Genomic DNA, 23879 nt, shown 5'->3' on the forward strand with positions numbered 1-23879 from the left:
TGATCATTTATAGCGCCTCACCCATGCCCCTGGGGCTTCACAAAGCACCGGAGGAAGCCAGGTCTCTGCCCCAAGGAGATTGCAGGCCGAGACGTAATGCAGAGGGAGGAGGGAGCCGCACAGGCACCGCTTGTCCTTTGGCTCTACCTGCTAAACAGCAGTGCAGGAGAGCAGCCAGCTTGCTTTCGGGACAGGGGAGTTGCTGCTTTTGGAAAGAGCTCCCCCACAGCCCCTCTTCTGCTGGTGCTGGGCTGATGAAGAAGGAGCCACGGTCTGAGGGGTGTCACTCCAAGTGCATTTAATGGTAATGCGGGGGGTGGGGGTCCTGTTGCTTTGGAGAAGCTCTAAGCTGCTGCCCCCACCTGGATGGTCCTGCAGGCCTTGAGGGGCTGGAGCAGGGGGCTCTCTACCTGCACTGTCAGCCTCCGGGGCCCGGCCTGGGTCGGCGTGAAGGGGATCCTCAGCGCTGTGCTGCTGCCAGCTGGGATGTCTCCAAGCCTGCAGAGAGGAGGAGGAGAGGGGGCTGTTAGGGGCAGAAGGGGGTCGCCAGCTCTCCTGAGGAGGGGCAGCTCAGGAGGAGGATGGAGCAAGCTGGTTTTCTCCTGCTCCAGATGGATTCACGGAATCAGAATGGTCGACTGGCAAGGGGCACCAAGGGGCACCTCGGGCCGGACTCAAGTTCCAAGACAGGAGATTCCATGTCAACACCAGGAAGACCTTTGGACAGGAGGACCTGTTGGATGGTGGAAGGGACTCCCTGGGGAGGTGGGGGGGGGCTCTCCTTCCTGGGAGGTTTCTGAGCAGAGGCTGGATGGCCAGCTGTCAGGGATGCTTGAGCGGAGATTTCTGCATTGCAGGGGGCTGGACTAGATGGCCCTCGGGGTCCCTTCCAACTCTACAATTCAACGATTCTAAGAGCAGCTCCTCACCTTCCCCCCCCCCAGCCTATAAACACCACCCCGCCGTCTGTTATCAGAGGTGCCAAGCAGGTGAATCCAGCTGGCACCTCAGCAGAGAGCCCTTCCCCCTCAATCCTGGCAGACAAGAGGGGCTGGGCTGGCACAGTCCCACCCCCTCCCACCTCCACTTGCTCTGATCCAGCCGTGGGGAGTGTGTGCCTTTGCGTTCACCTGGAATGCCAGGGAGCCTTCTCTCCTTCATGGAGAGGGCTTGATCCCCCCAGCCCAAAGAAAGCAACCCTGCCCAGGAGTGCCCTTCACCTGTAGCTCCTGGTCTTGTGGATGAGTCCCCAGCCTGACACGGAGACGAGGCAGCCTGGGAGGGCCTCCGGGAGGGGGTTGTGGAGCTGGATCTCGGCTTGGGTGGCCTGGAACTGGGCTGTGCGCTCAGGGACCTGAGAAAGCAGGACAATGGCAGCACAGGGACTGGGGGGGTCTGGGGGGCAGGGGTGGGCTGAAGCCATAGACCCACTGGGCTTGCTAATGGGGAGGGGGCAGGGCTCTACCCAGCCTGCTTTGCTGTGGCACCCCAAGTCTGAAGAAACAAGGACCTCCTCCTCCCCTTGAAGGGCTCACAGTCAGGAAAGGGGACTGGGGGCTCACTCCCCAAAAAACAGGCATTGGAGGAGGCCTTTCTTGAGATACTGTGGTGCAACAGCTAGAGTTGCTCCAGGACCTGGAAGAGACCAGGGTTCAAAGGCCTACTCAGCCATGAAGCTCCCTGGGTCACCTTGGGCCAATCACTGTTCCTCAGCCGAACCTACCTCACAGGGCGGTTGTGCAGATAAAGTGGGGAGGAAGAACCCGGTGTACCACCGTGAGCTCCGGGGGTGGGGTATGAAAGTAGTTGATTTTTCTCTGCTCTGCCTTCATGTGTTAGTGGGGCTCAGCTGTGTCTGTGCAGTTAGCTGGAGAAACGGGGGGGGGGGTGTTGCTCTGGCCTCCCACTGACCTGGATGTTGAGTCCGGGGGCACAGAAGTGGATTTCCTGCCAGGCCAGGTGGTTGCTATGGGAGGCCGTGTCTCTCAGCAGCGCCGTCAGCTTCAGCAAGAGGGAGTTGTTGCGCAGGGCTGGGCCGTATTCTGCGTAAGGCAGTGTGGTGCTCAGGGCTTCCTCTGGAAAACAAGGCAGGGGGGCTCAGGGAGATTCACAGAGGGCACCCAAGGACTTGTCCATCACAGGCTGTGATGCCTCTGCAAGGAACCCGGCACGCTTGGACTAGATGGGAGGGGTGTTTGCAGGATGCATCCTCCTCCTGAGCCAGACCAATGGCCCATCTAGCCCTACAGGGTCAGCACTGGCTGCAGGGCACTTTCTCTACCCAGAGGTGCCAAAGGGGCTAGATGCCCCTTTGGACCCCTTCCAGCTCTCTGGTTCTCTGTGTAGGAGAGTAGCAGCCAATCTTAACAAAAGCCTCTTATTTCTAAACAAATTATATGACAAATTACAGATAGGTAGCCGTGTTGGTCTGCCATAGTCAAAACAAAAAAAATTCCTTCCAGTAGCACCTTAAAGACCAACTAAGTTAGTTCTTGGTATGAGCTTTCGTGTGCATGCACACTTCTTCAGATACACAGAAGTGTACATGCACACGAAAGCTCATACCAAGAACTAACTTAGTTGGTCTTTAAGGTGCTACTGGAAGGAATTTTTTTTGTTTTGACTATGGCAGACCAACACGGCTACCTATCTGTAACTCTTATTTCTAGTTAGCATAAGAAGGGGTTAAGACCACAGAGACTCAGACCATAGAAATACATTTGGTAGAGAGGGCTCTGTGTGATGTCACTTCCCCTCATCTCTCTTCCTTTGACCAGCCAAGAGGGCAGACATGCCCTTTATCTGCTCCAGCTCAGGCAGATGCCAGAAGCTGATTATACTGTAAACGGAAGTATTTTGCTTGCATAGCTTTTGCTGCTACTGTTGAGGTTAACCAATGCAGGATTTTAAGTAAATTCTATTTTTAAACTTACTTCCCAGGCTGTTCCCAGATTCTTTGTTAAATCAGGGTAAGAAAGGGAGAGCCAGCTTACTTCATAGTTGGATTTAGCCTAATTCCCGTGCTTTTAATTTTGCTGCCAAGGATGGGATTTTGAGAAACTGTTCAGCCCACACATGTGGGCGCCTGAAGAGATAAATTGCAATCAGCAAATCCTCCCCAGCAAGCTTACCGTGCCCGCTGGGGAGAGTGAAGTGATACTCCTCCTTCCAGAACTGTGGCAGGGCCTTGCCATCATACTGCAGTGGCTGGGCACCCAGAACCAGTGCCAGGCTCTTCTCCTCCCCAGTCCGGTTCACCACCAACACGGAGACTGGGGCGTCTTGCCCCAACGGCCAGGAGCTCTTGGCCTGGATGTGGGCGAAGAGGAGAGGTTCTGTGTCGTCTTCCTGGGCCGGAGGGGCGAGTGGAGGCTGAGGGGGGCAGCTGTCCCCCTCAATCTGGGCTTGGAGCCGCTCCTGTTCGTGAGAGACCTTGCTCAGCACAGCCCTCTCTGCAGCAGACCCTGCAAAAAACCCAGAAGCCATTTCCACTTTGCTCCTCAGGGAAGCAGGTGATAAATTTCCTCCTTGACTGGCTGAGAATGGGGGGGGGGGGGGGGCCGGGGTCAGAGATTTAGAGCCCACCCCAGGATGGGGGGGCCAAGCAGAAAGCAAGAGCTCACCTGCCCCGCTTACCTTCCGGGTGCTTGTAGTGTTGTGTGAGGTCCTCGCACCGGTCGCTGCCCACTGCCTTGGTGCTGAGGTTGTTGCCCACGAACTTCGTGGAGGAAAAGGCACGCTGGAAGTCGCCGTTGTCCTGTCGCACCCAGGCAGCGCAGGTGGCATTGGTGGCTGCGAAGAAGGTGGCGACGTCGTAGGGCAGGTCCAGACGACCTTCCTTGATGGCCCGGACAGGGGCTGGCCCGCAAAACGAGGAGTCTGGAGAGGAAGGGGAGGACGACAATTGGGGTAGGGGTGGCCCCTTTGGCCCAAGGTACCCCTGTTTTAGCCTCTGGTGGTGGTCCAAGCAGAAGCCCCCCTCTGGCTTGTGGAGGTGGAGGCGAGGGGGCTACACAGTGTGGCTAAAAGGGCAAGCTAGTCAGAATCACGGCAGACCTGTAGAGAAGGGTACCCCAACGGTCATCTAGTCCAACCCCCTGCAATGCAATGATCCCACCTAAGGAATCCCTGACAGATGGCCTCTTTCCCATCAATCACCCCCCTCTAGGGGGAAGCTGCTCCCCCATCCCGCTCTCTCCATATTGTGGCTGGGGGTCAATGCCAGTGTCCCTTGAGCCCCCCACCCGCCCGTGGGACCTACAGCTGCCCTCTTCCTGAGGCGTGGCATCCACGGCTTGCCATCCGTCGTAGCCGGGGGGCAGATCCCGACGGGCCATCCAGCACTCGTTCCAGGCGTGGAAAGGCCTGCGGGAGACGCGGAGGGAATGTCTTAGGGGTGGGGCCGTCTTGGGGGACCCCGAAGCCCGTCCGTCTCCCCACTCCAGTATTCCGGCGCCTCACCAGACGGCAGCCTCGGAGAGGCCGGGGATCAGGGCGGCGCTCTCGTCGAAGTATTCGTCCACGCGCAGGCGGCCGGCCGTGTCTTGGGCGGAGGCGAAGCTGGTGACCACGCGGGTGGGGATGCCCAGGCTCCGCAGCACTGCAGAGAGAGGGGCAGCGGGAGCTGGGCGGCGAGAGGGCTCCCGGGGGAAGGGACCCCCAGGGCCATCCAGTCCCACCCCCTTCCGTGCAGGAATCACAACCCTTTAGCCTTAGGGAACGGCAGGTTCGCCCACGCCCCGTTAGGAGGGCGACATTTACACCGGCTCCCTCGACACTAAACCCCTTTCAGCAGGAGGGGGTCCAGTTCCTCAGAGCTAGCAGAGTAGGCATGGTGGGGGGCAACCATCTCAGGCAGCAGGGGCCCCTTCCTCGCCTGGGGCCCATCCCTGAACAGGACCCTGTACCTGTGCACAGGACCCCCGCGAAGACCCAACACTGCCCGTAGCGGACAGGCTGCCCTCGCGCTGCCAGCCACCGGCGCAGGATGGGGGCGCTGCCCGGCCACTGGAAAGGGGACGTCCCGTCGCTGTAGTCCCCGGTCCAGCCACCCTCCAGGATCGCTTGGTGCGTCTTGCTGTTCAGCTGGAGTGGGGGTGGGGAGAGAAAAGTGAGCAGCACCAGGAGAAAGCCCCCCCCCCCAACATAACAAGGTAGAGTTAGAAGGGATTGTGGGAATTCACAGTCGAAATAACGTTGCAGGTATGAAAGGGTTAAGACTCCGAGTTCCTCCTGCCTCAGGACTCTTCTCTTTTCCGCGCTGCTTCCGAGGCAGCCAGACATCTATGGAGACTTCCTTTTTAACTCTGCATTTTGCAAGGAGCATTTTCCTTCTTTTTGTTACTGTTGCTGCTGGAGTGGAACGCGAGACGTATGCACGTAAATGCTGTTTTCACGCTTGGTCTACAGTCTGCTGTGTTATTCTTTTCATTAAGAGGGAAAAGGGGGAAATCCAGACTGTTCCCCCAGCCTGGAAGAATGGCAATAAGGCTACACAGCCGAGTCCCGAAGTTTCCACTTTAGTGCTGCAAAGGGTGGGGTTTGGAACTCTGCTAACTAATTGTTTTAACTTTAAACGTTCTGCTCACACATGTGAGTAATAGCGAGGATAAATTGTAAAACATATCCGACCCGCTGCCTATCAAAAAATATCCAGCAGGACCCCCAAGGGTCATCGAGTCCACCCCCCCCTGCAAGGCAGGAATGGCAGCTAAATGCACCCCGTGGCCAGCAGGGGGCGCTACCGGCCCGGCCCGGTCCCGAGGGTTCCTGAGCATGTGCAGCTGCTTCCCCTAAGCCGGCAGGGTCTGCGGGCGACTCTGCCTCCTGCTCACCTACCATGGAGCTGACCAGGCGGCAGACGTGGAGAGGGTCGCTGCGCTGGGCGCAGGGCGCGTCCTGCAACCAGAAGAGGCCGATGGCCGGCAGGGCCAGGCTGAGGTCCACGATGTCCTCTTGGAACTGAAAAGGGAGGCGGAGAATTGAAGGCTGGAGGATGGGGGTCCCCCGACCATCCCGACCCCTCCGCTCCGCGCGCGCCTTCCGCAGCAGTAAGGAGCAGCCCCGCACGTGGACGGGGCGGCCATCTCCCTGCAGGTGCGGCCGCCCACCTGGCCCAAACCGGCCAGGCGCAGCCGACCCCTGGGCTGAGCGGGGATGGGTCTCTCGCTCACCTGGCCGTAATCCCAGGGCTGCTGCTGGGGCGCCTCCTCCAGCCCCCAGTAAACGGTGCCCTCCTCATTGCACACGTATTCCTGGCGCTGCGCCTCGTTGGGCAGGAAGACGCTGTCCTCTGCGGGAGACGGGCCGTCAGGGGGGCGGCAGCACAGCCTGGGGAGGGGCTGCTCTGGTTGGCAGGGGTCCCCCTGCGCCGCCCCCTCCCGGCAGCAGACCTTCCGACCCCACCCACTGCCCTCTTGGCTCCGGCATCCTGGCCTTGGTTGGCACCGACGCGTCTTGCCTACCTTGGCACCAGGGGTTGAAGAGGAGCGTGAAGGTGCCCAGCGGGCGCGGAGCCCCTCGGCCATGCTGCAGCAGGAGGGAGTATCGGCCGATGACGGCGTCGGCGGGCGAAGTCACGGTCAGCGTCCAAGAGAGGCTCTCGGGGGCGTCCACGAAAGCCTGCCAGCCGCTCTGGCGGCCCTGGCGGGAGATGGGGAAGCGCACCAGGGACCCGTCCTTCTGGGATGGCCGCTGCCCTGCAGCCAGAAACGCGAGATGGCCCAAAGGGGACGCAAGGCAGCGAGGGGCGGGGGACAGGTCTGCTGGAGGGGCTGGCTGGAGAAAGGAACGGGGGCGCAGGTAGGCAAGAGAGGGGCCACGAGGCCCTGCGGGGGTCTCTGAGTTCTCCTCGACAGTCCTGTCAGACGGGGGTGGACGGCGAGCCTCCGCAGGGCCAAATTCAGGGCTTCATTCAGGGCAAACTGATTTTAACCGGGGTGTAAAAACATCTAGTGCAAACATATGACACACCTCCCAGCTGTTTTAGGAGACGGTGCTACACAATTACTTTTCTGCATTCCTTCCGAGAAGGGCATTCTAGCTCTGGGGGAGAGTTAGTTGCTTTGCAAGCAGAAGGTCCCGGGTTCAAATCCTGACAGCATCTCCAAGTGGGGCTGGCTCCCACCCCCCCACCCGCTGAACGCGCTGAAGGATCGCTGGCAAGCAGTCTAGAAAATCCTAAGCGAGGTGGCCCAGGGCCCTGACCTCATAATCGTAGCGTTGGAAGGGACCCGAGAGTCATCTAGCTTCCTGAAAACGGGTCCATGGGCGTGTCCTCCCTGTCCCCACCCCCGGCTGGGGCACTGCTGCTGGCGAAGGTGCAAGTCCCGCCCCTCGTGTGCCCAGCAAAGCGGACCCACTTTACAGGACCGCTGAAATGATTGAGAAAGTTAATGGGACGCTCTCAATTGTTCATCTCGCCTTCATCTCTGACCCGCCTTACTTTTTTGGAGGGGTTGTAATTTCCTCCAGGCGCCGCGCAAACTTAGCTGCCGCTCCTTTTCTCCCCTGTGATGCTTAACTCCCCCCTCCCGCTCTGCTCTGCAACTGCAGACGGTGCGTCTCCTGGTGGGCTCCCGCCGCTTCTGCCAGCCGGCAACCACCCCCCTCCCAGCCGGAGGAGCGCGAGAGGCGCGCCGGGGCTCCTGGTGCGGCGGGGCCGTCGGGGAGCCGCGGGTCTTCGGCCTCCGGATCTTCCGGAGCTTACCCGTCTGAGCGACCAGGCAGGTCTTGCGCAGGTACCTCCGGGGGGCTCCGGGCAGCGGCTCTCGGAAGTGGAGGGTGAGCGCAAAGGGCTGCCCGCGCCGCACCACCAGGCGCTCGGTGCTGACGGCCGCCGTGCGGTGCGCCGCGTTGTTCCTCGACGGCTGCAAGTCGCATCTCGACACCTGCAGGGCTGCGGGGCGGGAGGGGGGCGGGCGGTGAGGGGGCAGGCGGCACGCAGGGCGGGGTCGGGGGTCGCTTCCGCTCCCCTCCCGCTCTTCTGGCAAAGGAACGAGGGCGCAGGTAGGCAAGAGAGGGGCCACGAGGCCCTGCGGGGGTCTTTGAGGCCGGCGTCTGGACAGTAGTGACTGACCGCCCGACTGCGGCAGCCAGGAATGTCCCTCTCTCCCCTGAAAGGCGCTTAGGGGGCTGCTCACGACCCCTGAGAAGTGGGACTCTGCTGAGGGTGCTGAGGTCTGTTTGGAATGGCGGGGGGGAGCCATGTTGCAAAAGTGCGCGGGAGGGGGGTCCTGCCTGACGCCGCTGGGTGTGACAGAGCAACGCACACGCCGCACGTGAGAACGGGGCTGGTCCCCGAACTCCTCCTGGTCACTGAGGTTGCTGCCCAAAGCTCTGCTCCTGCTCTTGGCTGTAGAGGAGTCCTTTCGACAGGGCCGCTCTCGTCAGCCCTGCTCTTTTGGCTCCCCTCCCACTCCCCCCGCTTTAGCCGGGCCTAAACGCCCCCCCCCCCTTGAGACGCACCCAGCTTGCACCCAGCACCCTCGCCCCGCTTCGTGGCTCCCTGCCGGCCTCCTTCCTACAAGGCCAGGGGCTCCCGCCCGCCTGGCCGGCCTCCGTTGCGCCGCGCTGTGATGCTGCGCCGAGGAGCCTAGCAGACGCCTCTGGGATGGCACCGGGTTTGGACCGCTTGGCAGTGCCCAGGGAGTCCCCGCTCACCTTGGCCCATGGCGCTTTGCGGGCCGCGGGCTCCGTCCCTTCCTCCTCTTGCCTCGGGCTGGCGGCGGGCGGGCGGGCGGGCGGGCGGGCGGTCGGGGCCGAGGATGGCGAGGCTGCCTCTGCCGGGCACGTCGGGTGGGGCCCCCTCGCCTCTCCCGGGCTCCTTATCAGGCTGGCGTCACCTGCCGCCCTTATCTCTGCCACGTGCGGCTGGCAGGGCGGTTCCGACGGGCCTTTCCAAGCAGCTGCCCGTTACGGGGCGGGCTGCTTTCTGCTGGGTTCGCTTTCTCACGCTTCGTGCGGTTTTTCCCATTCGCGGGACGCGGCTCAGGTGTGTTCCCTGCAGGCCACAAAGAGCAGGTGGCGCCGCGCAAACTGTCATGCATTTCTAAAGCCGATCTCTCAGTGCGGCAGCATTTGCCCTCTGGAACTCCCTGCCCCTTGACCTCAGGCAGGCGCCTTCGCCGCCCTCTCTCGCCTCGCTGGGGAGAGCAGGGTGCGCAAGACATTCTGGTTCAGGAAAGCCTGTGCACACGCGTGAGTTTATTGCCGATTTTATGTTCTAAAGAGTTGCTTTTATTGACAGCCTAATTGTTTTATTCTCTTTGTAAGCCGCAGTTTTTTATGACATTGATTGAATAATTACGGGAAGTGTCTCTATCCCCACGAGCGACAGTGTGTCTGCGCGGGACTGGGGCGCAGGATAGCGAGGCGTCTTCCCCGGAAGAACTGCTGCCTGCGCTTCCCGCCCGGGGAGACGGGGGTCTGCGGCGGCAGAAGGAACCGGCGAGGCGGCGGCGGCGGCGGCGGGTGGGACTGCAGACTTTTATAGGAGGGGGCAAAGGGGGTCTGAGCAGTCGTGGCCCTCCAGGCGCTGCCGGGGGTCCCGGCTTAGTCAGTCCCTGCGACACCTCCATCCCGAGCGGGGGGCCACTTGCAGCTGCTTGTGGCCCTTGACTGGGGGGAACTGGCTGCTCTTGAGTGTGACGTGCAGCTGCCGGGGGCCGCTCTTGTAGGGCGTCAGCTGGAGCCGGATGCTGGTCTGCTTCCGGGGGCCCAGGGGCCCCAACCTGCAAAGAGAAGAAGAGCCTGGCAGGGAGGTGGCCAAAGGGACGGCACACTTTCCTTTCTTACCTGCTGTGAGGCAGTGATGAGCCCCAAATGGGCGGGGGGGGGAAGGGGGGGCACTTACAGTGCCAAGGAGGCATAAACCATAGCAGCGTAAAGCTGGAATGGAACCCAAGAGTCATCTAGTCCAACCCCCTGAAGTGGAGAAAACAAATAAATCATCTGTCATCAAGGATGCTTCAGTTGAGATTCCTGAATTGCAGGGGGTTGGACTAGATGACCCTCAGGGGTCCCTTCCAACTCTACAGTTCTATGATTCTGTCCCTGACAGGTGGCCATCCAACCTCTTGACCAAAGAGAAGGAAGATATATGGAGGCCCCTGTGGGAGAGGGTCTTCCTCACCTTCTCCTCTCTCTCTCTCTCTCTCTCTCTCTCTCTCTCTGCCCCTTCACCCCCTTCACGACAATATACAGCATTTCCCTCCCTGACTGGCAACAAAGGCCTTGGCCCCCAATGCTACGCTCCTGTAAATCAGAAAGGAGGCTAAATCTTCCAGTTTGTATGGTTGCTTATTCCTTTTTTTCTAAAGACTCTTTAGGCACCTATTTTCCTGCTTGTAGGTCTCCCTGCTGTTTGTAGTTCCAGGTGCCAGAGAGGCAACTGAATGTGTTGCTGGGCCCCTGACTTCCAGGGATGCTCCTGCTCAGAAATGGCTCCAGGGCCACGTGCAGATTCACTCACACATGGAGCAGGGGGAGGATCCTGCCCCAATCATCCTTTGGCCGGCACTTCCTCCAGGAGATCAAGCCCTGGGAGTGGAAGCCTCCCCGCAAGGGGGTAGCAGCCAAACCTAACAATGCCTGAGAAGGAGCTAAGACCACCGAGATGTATTGCTGACCGGCAGAGACGCAGACCATAGAAATACAATGGGTAGAGAGGGCTCTGTGTGATGCCATTTCCCCTCCTCTCTAGGAGAGGGAGGAGCATAGAGTACTTCCTCTTCCTCCCTCTTCCTTTGACCACAAAGAGGGCAGATGTCGCCTGTGCCAGGCAGATGCCAGCTGGTTATACTGTAAATGTAAGTATTTTGCTTGCATAGCTTCTATTACTGCTGTTGCTGTGATCCAGTGCATGGCTATAAAGTAAGTAAGTCTTATTTTACTTCCTTCCCAAGTTGCTGCCTGAACAAAGTTTTACAGTTTGTGATTTTAAATTTTGCTGCCAAGGATGGGATTTTGAAACCCCACGCATGTGGGCGCCTGGAGGGATGACTTGCAAGCAGCCTTCCTGCCCCCCTGCCCCCTTACTCACTGTATCTGGGGCTGGCCCTTCACCAGCCCACTGCCTTCCATGGTCAAGACGCAGTTGCCCACGGGCTCCGAAAGGGGGTTGGCAAACACCACCTGGATCGGGAAGGGCTGGTTCACCACCACGGAGGCCAACACCTGTGCCAGGGACCAAGCGGTTAGGAGCAGAAGGGAGGGGGGCTCTTTGGGACAGGGGCCCACCCCCCAGCCCTCTCTTTGCCTGGCCTGAAACTTGGGCGGTGGGGGGGGGCAAGCTTGTTCCCCACTTTGAAGAAGGCTGGGATGTTTCTTGCTGAGCCTGCATGGCTTTAGCCCACCCAAACCACATCGGAGGGAGGCAGGTGGGTCGCAAGGTGTGTGCCGGGGGGGGGGGGGGGGGAGCCGCTCCTTTGCCCCCAGGAACAGAGCCTTTGGAAACCCTGCACTCGACCCCACAGTAGCGAGCAGCCCCCTATCCCCCCCCCGCCCCCCGCCAACCCAGAGGCGATGTGCCTACGTGGATGTCCAGGCTGGGGCTGGCCATGGTGATGGTTTTCTCTGCCAGGGTCTTCAGCCAGGTGGTGTTCTCCTCGCCCAGCACGATGACGCGAAGCTGCTTATCCTCTCCCAGCTGCTGCCCGTACTGCTGGTAGGAGATGGTCCAGGGAAGCTCCTTCTCTGCAAAGAGGCCCGTGTCAGAGGCGGGCGGCTCTCCTTCACCCGGAGACAGCGCCTCGGGAGGCCTGCCCGCTCCCCCTCCCGCTCGCCTTACCTTCCCTGGGGCGGAGGGAGAGGTACAGGGTCTCCTGCCAGAAGGGCGGCCGCGGGTGGCCATCGTGCAGCACGGCCTGGGCGCTGAGGCTCAGCTTGAGCTCCTTGTGGACAAACTCCAGGTTGCAGGCCGCCAGCACCAGCTGGATGTCCTGGCCCACCTCAGGACTCTCCACAAGCTGGAGCTTCAGAGAGGTCTGGGCCATGGCCGGCGGCGGCTCCCGGGTCCTGTCCTCCACAGAGGCAGAGAACGCAACCGGAAGGACTCCCGACCTGTATCGCACTGGGGGGCTGAGCGGCTGCCTCTGGCCGAGGGCCTTCAGGAACACACGGCGCTCTGCCAGGGAGCCTGTGGGGAGCAAGGAAGGACAAGGCAAGGCCAGTGAGTGCACGAGGTGAGGCACCCCCCCCCCCCCCGGGTCCGGAGCTTGGCTAAGGGAGGAAAAATTTGGATTTGGATTTGATATCCCGCTTTATCACTACCTGAAGGAGTCTCAAAGCGGCCAACAATCTCCTTTCCCTTCCTCCCCCACAACAAACACTCTGTGAGGTGAGGGGGGCTGAGAGACTTCAAAGAAGTGTGACTGGCCCAAGGTCACCCAGCAGCTGCATGTGGAGGAGCGGGGAAGCGAACCCGGTTCACCAGATTACAAGTCTACCGCTCTTAACCACTACACCACACTGGCGGAGGAGTTTGGGAGCCATCAGAGGCACCAGATCTCTGCTAGCCTACTTGCAGTCTGCATAAGATGATCCCTGCAGGATGAGGCCCCAGGAGGCCCTCCTAGTCCCAAGGGGAATCCAGCAAGCAGGACCCCCGAGCACAAGAGCAGCCCCCTCCCCTCCTGTGGCTTCCAGCAACTGGGACTGTGTTCCTGTCTCTCACCAGGGAGGCAGAGCAGAATCAGCAGGTTAGCAGCCCTGAACTTATTTATGTTATTTTACTTGCTTACTAAATTTATAAACTGCCCGCCCTTCATCCAAAGATCACAGGGTGGTTTTTACAGCATAAAGATACAAAACGAAAACACAAAATACATAGCATAACAAAAACAAGCAGAAAAACCAGTAACAAACACCTTGAAAAAAGCCATAGATTGTTTAACCAGCCTAAGGCCTGGGAGAAGAGGAATGTTTTTGCCTAACACCGAAAGACATGTAATGAAGGCGCCAGGCGGGACTCCCTGGGGGAAGCATTCTACAAGCAGGGAGCCACTGCAGAAAAGGCCCTTTCTCATGTAGCCACCCTCCGGACCTCTTGCGGAGGAGTCACACAAAGAATGGCCTCAGAGGATGATCGCAGGGTCCAGATTGGTCATATCCTGAGTTACTGAAGGCTGTATAGGTCAGCACCAGCACTTTGAATTGGGTCTGGAAACAAATTGGCAGCCAGAGCAGTTGGGCCAGGATTGGCATTAAATACTCCATCCATCTTGCCCCAGTGAGCAACCTGGCCACCGCATTCTGCACCAGATGAAGTTTCTGAACTCTCATCAGAGGCAGCCCCACGCATAATGTGTTGCGGTCATCTAAGCTAGAGGTTTCCAGAGCATAGACCACAGAAGTTGGGCTGTCCCTATCTGGATAAGGGTGCAGCTGGGCCACCAGATGAAGCTGCTAGAAAGCACTCTGGGCCACTGAGACCACCTGACCCAGAAGTACCCCCAAGTTGCATACCCACTCCTTCAGAGGGAGTGTAACCCCATCAAGGCCATCTCCCCGCCATCCAGTCTAGGGAACCACCCTGATCCGGAGTGAACTTCAGTTGGCTGGGGCTCATCCAGTCCATTATCAAGACCAGACAATAGTCCAGCACTTCCACTGCCCACCTGCAGATGTGAAGGACAGCTGTGTGTCATCAGCATATTGCGGACAAGGGACTCCAGATGACCCCACTCAGTGGTTTCATGTGGATCTTTTTGAAGGAGTTTTGCAGCTGCTGTTTTTTAGAGCAGAGCTCGTAGAAGCCACTCCCAGCTGGTGCACCGGCTGCTTGAGGTTTCCTGCAGCGGCAGCTTCCTCCCTGTGGCCCCAGGCCCTCGAAGACCCAATCGTGCAAGAACAATCGTGTGCCACAAAGCCCACCCCCAGCCAACTGCCTTGACAGTGCAGCAACCCTCAGGCTCAGCCGCGAGGTGCTTGTGGCAGCCTCTTAGCAGCCAGGGAACCTGGGCTTCCTGCTTTCCCTGTGCCCCAGCCACTAAAGGCGCTTTGCTGCCACCGTCACAAGCAGAATCAGACATGCTGGCTGAGAATTTCACAGCCTTCAGATGAGGGAATAGCACCCTGCAATTTAGGAGCCTGCTGGCCAAGAGGCCTCTCCACCGGCTCTGTCTCCAGGCCAGAACAAGCTGTTCTGCTCCTCTGTAACCGCCTGCAGGAACGGTGAATCCAGATTACAACTTCTGAGTCAGGCCAGCTGGCCAGGTGCAGGATGCCTTTCTGGGTGGCCGTGGGTTCCTCCATCTCCCTACCTTCTGGGTATTTGTAGGCACTGGTGATGTCCTCCCGCTCATCGCTCCCAACGCATTTGGTGCTGATGTTGTTCCCAACAGCACTGGTGTCCCACTGGAGCTTCTCCTTCCTTGCCCCGTCCAGCAGCCAAGCCACACGGTCAGCATTCACCATGGAGAACACAAAGGGGGCATCGAAGCGCACGTCCACGTCTCCCTCCCGGATGGCGCTGACAGGGGCTGGCCCACAGCAGTATAGTCCTGCCAGGAGGGAAGGGAAATGTCAGGGCTGGATCAGGCCAGGGGCCCATCCAGGTCAGCAGCATCCCGATCTCACAGCTGGGAGTCCACAAACTGGACCTGAGCGCAGGAGCCCCCTCCCCACCTGTGGCTTCCCAAAACTGGAATTCAGATGCTGTGGAGGCAGAGCAGGGCCACCCTGGCTAGGAGCCGTCCATAACCCTGCGCTTCCTTCCTCATAAGGCAGTTGCTCCACCCCCTGGATCATTTCGGTCGCCCTTTCTGACCCTCTTCCAACTCCACAATATCCTTTAGGTGACCAGAACTGTGCATAGTACTCCAAATGTGGTCGCACCTTAGATTTCTATAATCTAAGGTTATGATAATGATATGATAAGGAGTGTGGTGGAGTCTCCTTCTTTGGAGGTCTTTAAGCAGAGGCTTGACAACCATATGTCAGGAGTGCTCTGATGGTGTTTCCTGCTTGGCAGGGGGTTGGACTCGATGGCCTTTGGGGTCTCTTCCAACTCTAGGATTCTATGATTCTATAATGGGAGTTTTATTTCCCGTTCCTTCCCTAAAGATCTGTAGCATGACATTGGCCTTTTTCGCAGCTTCCACCCCCTGGCTCAGCGTCTTCATGGGGCTGCCCTCCAAGGTCCCCCAGAGACAGAGAGAGGCATGATGGGGAAGCAGTCAGGCCAAGCCCAGGCCAGGCTGGGAGGAGGAGCGGGGGAAACGCACCGTTGCTGCGCTCCTGGGGGGTGGCATCCAGGACCTGCCAGCCGTGGTAGCCGGGGGGAAGGTCTCTGCGCGCCATCCAGCACTCATTCCACACGTGGAAGTTCCTGCAGCAGAAGACAAGCAGAGCCCAAAGAGATGGTCTCTCTAGCTGGGAGGGGGGTGCTTTGTGGTAAGAGGCACCTCTGGGGTCATCATGAGGGAGGGGGGAATCACAGCATCCCTGACAGAGGCCCCCCCCCCAGCCTCCGCTTGGGGCTGTATCTCTCTTTGGGCAGAGAAGAGCCCAGTCTTGGGTTTGATCTGAGGTCAAGGGTCCACCTGGGAAGGAAAGCCCTTGCCCCTGAGTCAGGGTGGTCCTCCCTCCATCACGTGATGCAGAGAAGAAGGGGCCCCAGAGGATTTGGCAGTCGGGAGGGGGGGGGAAAGGGCCCCCCAGGAGGCAGCCCCATCTCACCAGATGCTGTCCTTGCTCTCTGTGGGCAGGAGGTGCCCGGCCTTGTCATAGAAGACATCGATAATCAGGTTCCCGTCCTTCTCGTGCCCCGAGTCAAAGTTGGTCACCACCCGTGAAGGGATCCCGAGGCATCGCAGCACTGGGGAGAGGAGGGTGCAGCTGGGTGCCGTCCTGGGCAGCTGGGACCCCTCCCCACCTGCTGCCCTTCAGCTTCTGCTGGGGGAACCAAGTGCTGCTGTCCCCCCCCCCCCCGGATCCTGTACTTGGCCCGTGTAACTAGCCTCTGAGCATGTTAATAGCAGCAGCTTCAGCTTCCAGTGATAAAGCAGCTGGGGTGAGGCTCTTACAGGGACCCCCATATCTGCCCCATTTCCCACGGGGCCAGTCTCTGGGCCCCAAGAGTAAAGGCGCTCTCTCTCTCTCTCTCTGTGTGTGTGTGTGTGTGTGTGTGCATCAGAGGGGACTTGGGGGTCCATTTCTCCAGCCTACTATTTGGCCGCCCCACCCCCTGTTTTCCCCCCTAAGGAACACTGGCACACCTGCCTCTCCCTTTGGCCCAGATGGGCCACCTGCTTTCACTGACAGTATTTAAAAGTTGCCCTGTGTATTGCTACCTGCCCCCCCCCTCCGTCCACCTCCCCTCAAAGTACCAACCTCTCTACGAGGTTTCAGTCAGGAAAAAAGCTGTGTTTCTTAAATTCCTTGCTAGGTGAGGAAGTTCTTGTTCCCAAATGCAACCTATCACTTTCCTATTCAAAATACAGGTACTTCTCATTTCACAACGATCTTGACAAATAGTAGCCGGACAGTCCCCTCCGCACTGTCCCTTCTGGCTTTGCAGGTGAAGCAGAGGCCTCCACGTTTCCCTGGGGAGTTGCTCCCAGCATGCATTGCTCCCCATCCCTACCTGTGCACATCACGGCTGCAAAGACCCAGCACTGCCCATACTTGACCGGCCGGCCCCCGCTGTGGTCCCACTGGGTCAGGATGGCGATGCTGCCACTCCACTCGGTGGGGCGGACGCCCCCGGAATAGTTCTCGCTCCAGTTGCCCAGGAGGACCCCGTTGTCATCGTTGCTGTTGATCTGGGGGGGGGGGGGGGAGGCAGGCAGCCCCATGAGTGCCAGAGGACCCCTCCAGGCAAAGCCAAGCTCACAGCCACTCAACTGAGCCTCCCAATGTACTTTGAACTTGCAGCCTCATATACCGAACTCTAGTGTGTTTGAGCCTAATTGGTTCATGAAGGGGTTAAACCATAGAGTCAGCTGTCCTGCCAGCCTCAGCCTATGTCATCACCTGTCACTTGGAGAGGAATTGAGTCACCAAACCTTTGTGTTTTTTCTCTCTCCCTCCATGTGAGGAGCTCTGAGCTGGTTGCTCCAGCCACATGGCTTTAGCAAGCCTCTTTTGTTTCAGACAGAACAGAGTCTTAAACCAGCGTTTTCCTCAACCAGTTAATGTTCTGGCAGCTGCACCTTGCAAGGGCAGCCCTACCCACAATGCATTGCAGCAGTTGAAACGGGAGCCTGGAGCACCCCTGCCACGTGCCTGCTCCCCCCGGGGGAAGGAAAACTGTCTGTGTACATGCAGTTGTTTATCATTTTAAAGGGTTTTTAATTGTTTTTGCTGTGTTGTGAAACAGCTTCAAGGTGCTTCTCTGGAAGTGATTTATAAGTGGAATAAGCTATGGCAGCCCCACCTGGAACAGCCTGTACACTGTATTCCTGGGTGGCAGGCGTGGGGCAGGGGGAAGGCGATGCCTCTTGCGCATTCTGCATTGCACTGTCTCCTGGCTGAGGGCAAGTCCAGCCAACGGCTTTGGGCCCCCATCTCAGAAGGTCCCACCAGCCCCACCCTGAGCAGATCAGGGAACAGCCCTCGGGAGGGGGGGGGGTTCCACAGCGCTGGGTGGTCCCAGCAGCTCTTACCATGGCGCTCAGCACCCGGCTGACGTAGACGGGGCTGTTGCGCAAGGAGCAATCCCTGCCCGGGTCGTGCAAGAAGTGCAGGCTCCTGTCCAACAGCTTCAGGCAGATGCCCACGATGCCCTCCTCAAACTGCAGAGGCAGAGGAGAAAGAAGGTGGCCAGTTCAGCATGCAGAAGGTCTCCAGCTCCAGGTGGGGCTGGGAGAGACTCCTGCCTGAAATCCCGGAGAGCCGCTGCAGCTGCCAGTCAGTGTGGGCAATACTCTGCTAGATGGAGCAATGGCCTGACTCGGTGTGAGGCAGCGAAGGAAAGCAAACTCAGACGATTGCAGGCTCTGCTGCATTGCTGCTCTTTGGCCTGGCCTGGCCAGGTTCTTCTTCTGGGCAGGGGCCAAGGAGAACTGGGGGAGGGAGGGCTGGGCCTTGTCTGGCTGGGGCTTGTGGGTGTGGCTCTCCCCCTGCACTTGCTGGACTCCAACTCCCAGCTGCCCCAGCCAGGCCAGTGGTCAGGGATGGAGAGGTCGGCTGGAAGTCCAGGAATGCCTTCGGAGCCCCATCTTCAGTCAGCCCTGGACTAGGGGAGGAAGTGCTGCAAGTGCACCTGCTGCAGCACTTTGCCTTCCTAAATGGAGCTTCCACGGCCAGAGCCACTCTACCTTAGTGTGGTGAAGAAGAATGGGGGAAGCGGTTGGTCTGGGCTTCCCACTGGGCTGGCCCCTGGGAGGACGGGACTAGAGTCATTGGCCTGATCCAGCACCGGGGTTCGCCTGAGGTACTTGCCTGCCCAAAGTTCCAGGGAACGGGGCGGATCCAGTTCTTGTTTCCCTGGTAGATGAGGCCCTGCTCGTTCAGGACGTACTCCTCCCTCTCCAGCTCGCTCTCCAGGTAAACATCATCGTCTGAGAGGCAGGGGAGGGGGACAGGTCAGAGTAGGGAAGCCCCTCCCCCAGGAGGCAAGGAGGAGAGAGGGGGCTCTGGAGGGCCACTAGCCAGGCTGGCTCTGCTCTGCCTCCGCAGCTGGTGACAGCAACGCTTCTGAATGCGCAGGAGGGGAGGGGGCTCCCCAACTGGAGCATCTGGTTGGCCACTGTGAGAAGGGGATGTGGGCCAGGGGGCCCTTGGCCTGATCCAGCAGGCTCTCCCGAGGTTCTCTGGAGGGTTGTGAGAGGCACCTTCCCCTCCTGGGACCCAGCCTCACCTCCAGGCCCCTGTGGATCCTGCTGTCTGGGGCAGTGGCCTCCCCTTGCCTCATGGGTGTGCTGGCCCCACTCCCCTCCATCGCTGGGGGGAATGCCAGGCTCCCTCCCCCTGAACAGATGCCCAGGAAAGCCCCTGCCCCAGATGCAGACCCAGGACTCTTCCGCTGCAGCGCTGAGCGAGGAAGAGACCCTGGCAGGGTTGGGGGAGATTGGCAGCCCAAGCTAAGAAATGCCTGTTCTTGCTAGAAAGCGCGAGAAAGAACAGAGTCCTCAGAGCTGCATTGCTGATAGGCACAGACCACAGAAATACAATTGGAGGCCTAGAGGCGTAAATCGCAATTAGTATCTTCTCTCCCACACATTGAAACCCACCCCACAGTTCAGGGTCTGAAGGAACTGCCCAAATGTCCCCCCACACCCTACCTGGGCACCAGGCATTGAAGAGCAGGATGAAGTCCCCCAGGTAGTAGAACTTGGAGGTGTGGTCAGAGTCGACGCGGATCTTCAGCTGGTAACGCCCAATGGGGGCCCCAGCCGGAGGCCAGACAACGACGTCCGTGGATCGGGGCCCGCTGGCGGCGCTGGCAGTGGCTCTCCAGGCGCGCTTCAAGTCTGGCTGTCCTGGCCCCACTGGGAAGATGGATTGTGTCCCTGCCTGCTGGTCTGGTTGAGGCCCTGCAGAGTAAGGGGGGAATCAAGGGGAGCTGGAGGGTCTCTCGCAGGGGGTCAGGCCAGGTCAAGGCAGTGGGGCACTCAGCAGCCAGGAAGAGCTGGCCTAGTTGGACTGCAAGGGAGCTGCTGCTGCCATCATCATCATCATCATCACTGCCGTGGAAGGTGGGAACTGGCTTGCCCAGAGAGGCTGCCCCTTGGTGGGCCACTGTGCCCCTCCCCATGCTGTCTACTGCACCAGAGCAACAGAGACCCGACCTGGGAGAGGGTTCAAGTCCCCACACTAAACCATGACATTCCTGGGGTGACCTTTGGGGCCAGTCACTGCCTGTCTCAGTCTAACCTTCCTCCCAGGGCTGTTGTCGTGGGGATTAGAGGAGGACTAAGACCTGGGAGATGAGGGTTAAAATCCCCATAAAGCCATGAAGCTCCCTGGGTGTGACCTTGGGCCAGACACTGCCTTGAGCTCCGTGGAGAAACGGGTGGGATATAAATGCAATAATGAATACTTAAAATAGATCCCCTGTTCCCTGCTTTTGTCTGCAGCGCCTGCTGCCGCTAAACGAGACCCTTTCAGCTGCTGCTGCTGCTGGCAATAGGACCCCTCTGGGTCTTCGCCAAGGTCTGGGACTCCCTTGGCACCTGTTGGCAGGCAGAACTCTGAGCTTCCCACTCCAGGTGCTCCAATGGCCTTGGTTGGACTCAGGGCTGCAATCATAAAATGATCCCTCGGGATCCAGCCCCCTGAAATGCAGGAATCTCAACTAGATCATAGAGGGCAACTAACCTCTATTTAAAAGCCTCCAAGGAAGGAGAGTCCACAACATCCCGAGGGAGATTGTTGACTGTCAAAAGTTCTTCCTGATGTTGGAATCTCCTTTCTTGTAGCTAGAAGGCATGGGTTCGAGTCCTACCATCCAGAGCAGGAGAAAACAAGCTTCTTTCATGTGACAGCCCTTCAGATATTTGGAGATGACTCTCAGATCTCCTCTCAACCGTTCCTCATAAGGCTTGGTTGCACACAGGCAGGCAGCATTTGCCAGGCAGTCCAGGTGGAAGACAGGGAGGGGCGCAGAGACCCCTGTGGACAAGGCAGACCACAGGACCCAGAAGAGGCCTCAGGGCTTGCAGCAGAGGAAGGGTGGCGCTGCCCTGGATGTGGTGAGGGCTGAGGGCCAGAAGAAGAGCCCCCAGTGGCCCACCTAGTCCAGCCTCCAGTGGCTGAACAGTGGCCGTGGGAAACCAGCAGGCAGGATTTGGGCCCAAGAGTTCTTTCCCCTCCTGGGGCTTCTAGCAGCTGGTGTGCAGAAACATTTGCAGCCTCCGACTGGAGGCAGAGCCTTCAATAGCCCCCTCCCTGCGTGCAGGTGCCTCATCGTCTTGTATCTCCTCTCCTCTCGTGGATTGGAGACCCCAGGCCAAGCCCCTTCCTCTCCCTCCCCACCTGCTCCTACCTGTCTCTGCAATCAGGTGCAGGGAGTCTCCGTGCAGGTAGCCTCGACCCTGGAAGTGGAGGGTGATGGTGAAGGGCTGCCCCCGCCGCGCGATCACCTGCTGGCCCCCCATCTCCGCTGTGCGGTGCTGCAGGTTGTTCTTGGTGCTGTGCCAAGTGATGAACGCCAGCTGCAGTTCTACCAAAGAGCAAAAGGACGTCAGCGGAGACTGCTGGGCCAGGCCAGGGGCCCATCTCATTCTGTTCTCTCAGTGGCCAGCTGAATGCTTCTGGGAAGCCCCAGGTAGGACCATAGAGTTGGAAGGGATCCCCAAAGGTCATCTAGCCCAACCCCCTGCAATGCAGGAATCTCCACTAAAGTATCCATGGCAGGTGGCCATTCAACCTCTGCTTAAGAACCTCCAAAGCCACCACCTCCCACTCTTGCTCTCCACAATTCTAAGCTAGATTGTCTCTGTCCATGGAGGCTCCATTTAGCAACCATAAGACGCTAAGAAGAGCCCTGTAGCTGCTGGATTAGCCCCGCTAGTGGCCAACTAGATGCCCATGATGGGGAGCCAGCAAGAGGGTTGGAGCCCAGAAAGACTCCCAGAGAAGCATTGCTGGCTCCAGCTGTGGAAGAGCAGAGCCATCCTTGCTTGCGGCCCCTGAAATCCCCAGGGAGGGACCCTGCAGGCTGAGGAGGGCCTGGAAGCAGAGCCTGCCCTCCTCTCCCTGGGCTCACCCCTTCCCCATCCTCAGAACCGCCCGCTGCCGCCCCCCAGGCCAGGACTCACTCGCGGCCATGCTGCTGCTCTGCCAAGCGCCTGCTGAGGAATGCCTCCGGGCTGCTGCCCGCCTTCCTCCTTCCCGGCTGGCCGGAGCCAGAGAGGCGGAGGTGTGGCAGCAGCAGCCACGGCATGAACGATTCACCTTCCTGCTCAGTCACCAACTTTCTTGGCACAGCAGCGTCCCGGGAGCAGGCCGGGTGTGGGCGCGACAGGCACTTGCTGAGAGAAACGTTGCCCCACCTGCCCTCTCTGCTCTCCTCGTGGGAACAGAGGGAGGGAACAGCTGCCTCGCACCGAGCCAGGCTCCGGCTCTCTCTCGCTCGGGAGTGCCTGCTCTGGCTGGCAGCAGCAGCGGCTCCGCAGGGTCCCAGGCAGGGGAGCCTTTCCCAGCCCGACCCGGAGATGCTGCTACCAGGCATCAGGCACGGGGCCTCAAAGGACATGGTCACCCTTGGTCGGGGGGGGGAACAGCAGTGGCAGACCCCACCTCCCTGCAGGGGCTCGACAGGAGACAGCCCACAGCCTCGCATCCAGGGGCCGTCGAGTGGGGCTGCTGACAGCCGGGGGGGGGGGGAGTCACTGCTGCAGCGCCACCCAGAGGTCGCCTTCGCACAGCGGCTCTGCGGGATAGTGGTCCAAAGAGGCCCTTCTGGTCCTTCGCAGGAACCTGCCCTTGGCCCACCTCACTCAGCGTGGCCAGTGCTGGGGTCACCAACACGGTGCCCGCCAGGGGGTGTTGAATACTCCTTGCAGCAGTCTGTGTGGGTCGTGGCCAGGGATGATGGGAGCTGTAGTTCAGCAGCACCTGGAGGACTCCGCCTGGCAGGCATCGACTGGCAGCATCTCTGTCTCACTCTGAAGGGTTTCAGATATCATTCATTCATTCATTCCCCACTCATCTGGCTGGGTGTCCCCTGCCCTATCCTTGAGTCACGGCCCTAACAATAAAGGAAGATGCCAGTCCTCAGAATTCGCCAAAAAGGGCTTAAAAGCTGAATTGATGAAAGAGAAAGGAAAGCAAAAGAGAGAGAGAGAGAGCGCACTCAGACACGGAGCTTTTAGGCGCAGACCTATGCCTGGAAAGCACAGGCAAAGGGGAATTGCAGAGAAGCCCTGAGTCAGACCACTGGCCTTTCCCACTCAGTTCTGTCTACACCGACTGGCAGCAGCTCCCTGGGGTTTCCCAGGCCTCTCAGGAGAGGCTGCCAGGAACTGAACCTGGGTCCTTCTGCATGCCAAGCTCTGCCCTTGTGGAATGTGGGGGGTGGTCTCTTCCCCAGAAAGGGCCCAGTGCAGCCCCCCCCCCCTCTGGCCACATCCACCTGCGAAAGGTCCTGGGAAGCGTAGTTTGTTAAGAGCGCTGACTTCACAGAGCTACAGTTCCCGGCATCCTTAGCAAAGGACTGTTCCCAGGATCCCCCACGGATGTCAGGATGTGGCCCTAGCCGGCTCCCCATGTGTGGGAAGAGGGAGGGTCATGGGGGGGGGGCGGCGGCAGGTGCTTGCAGAGGAGAGAAGCCCTGCCAAGAGGCGGATGCTGCAACCTGCTCCAGGACCCCCTGCTCCCCCCCCCCCCCAGCCACAGGCATCTCCCGCCAGCCGGAGGAGCAGGAAGTGGCCCCGAGTTGCCCTCTCTGCCTCTCAGGCGGCCCTGGGCTTAGTGGTGGGCAGGCCAGGACCAGCCTGGGAAACAAAGGCTGAGCCACTGTGGTTTCGGGAGTCCTTCTCCCTCCCCTGCCAAGAATGCCTGAGCTGGTGGATTAGCAGCTCCGCCTGTCATTCTGCCTGTGTCTGTCTTTCTGCAGACAGGAGGGAAGGACTTTGTGTCACAGCGCCACCCCCCATAGCCCCCCCCCCGCTTGCCTCCTTTGGCCCCTCAGTGCCTTGCAAGGGGGTCTCCCTCAGTGGGGCAGCCAGTTGGACCCCACTGAGCATTTGCTGCAAACTATGGAACTCCCTGCCACAGGATGGCCGCCAACCCGGATGGCTTTAAGGGGAGGAGGGGAGGTCTGTCCAAGGCTGTCCAAGCCAGGAGGACTCTGCTCCCCTTGCACAGCCGGAGGCAGCAGTGCTTCCAAGTACCAGGTGCTAGAAACCAGGGGAGGGAAGGTCCTCTTGCAGTGAGAACAGGGTGCTGGACTAAATGGGCCCCCATTGGCCTGGTCCTGCAGGCCCTTCTTT

The 23879-nt window shown here is 59.5% G+C and overlaps 2 protein-coding genes across 4 annotated transcripts; both read right to left on the reverse strand.

Moving 5' to 3' along the window:
- Positions 1 to 17: 17 nt before the first annotated feature.
- Positions 18 to 8807, reverse strand: LOC114599910 (protein 4.2-like). 3 transcript variants are annotated; one of them, XM_028735736.2, is made up of 13 exons: positions 8662 to 8807; positions 7709 to 7897; positions 6465 to 6698; positions 6174 to 6292; positions 5839 to 5961; positions 4908 to 5085; positions 4462 to 4600; positions 4262 to 4365; positions 3637 to 3879; positions 3132 to 3464; positions 1912 to 2075; positions 1221 to 1354; positions 282 to 498 (listed from the first exon to the last, which is right to left on the reverse strand). In XM_028735736.2, the coding sequence occupies exons 1-13, from the start codon at positions 8669 to 8671 to the stop codon at positions 345 to 347; spliced, it is 2124 nt and encodes a 707-aa protein (XP_028591569.2). In that variant the 5' UTR covers positions 8672 to 8807; the 3' UTR covers positions 282 to 344. The 3 variants fall into 3 exon arrangements, with proteins under 3 accessions (XP_028591568.2, XP_077785631.1, XP_028591569.2); XM_028735735.2 differs by lacking the exon at positions 1221 to 1354 and having other exon boundaries at positions 18 to 498; XM_077929505.1 differs by lacking the exons at positions 1221 to 1354; positions 7709 to 7897 and having other exon boundaries at positions 18 to 498; positions 8662 to 8742.
- A 396-nt stretch (positions 8808 to 9203) lies between these two features.
- On the reverse strand, positions 9204 to 21167 carry TGM5 (transglutaminase 5). The gene is made up of 12 exons (XM_028735809.2): positions 20930 to 21167; positions 19227 to 19478; positions 18385 to 18503; positions 17607 to 17735; positions 16586 to 16763; positions 15679 to 15817; positions 15225 to 15328; positions 14262 to 14501; positions 11789 to 12136; positions 11534 to 11694; positions 11042 to 11175; positions 9204 to 9731 (listed from the first exon to the last, which is right to left on the reverse strand). The coding sequence occupies exons 1-12, from the start codon at positions 21165 to 21167 to the stop codon at positions 9557 to 9559; spliced, it is 2217 nt and encodes a 738-aa protein (XP_028591642.2). The 3' UTR covers positions 9204 to 9556.
- Positions 21168 to 23879: the final 2712 nt, after the last annotated feature.

Source organism: Podarcis muralis, chromosome 5, assembly GCF_964188315.1.
Source record: "Podarcis muralis chromosome 5, rPodMur119.hap1.1, whole genome shotgun sequence".
Lineage (NCBI taxonomy): Eukaryota > Metazoa > Chordata > Lepidosauria > Squamata > Lacertidae > Podarcis > Podarcis muralis.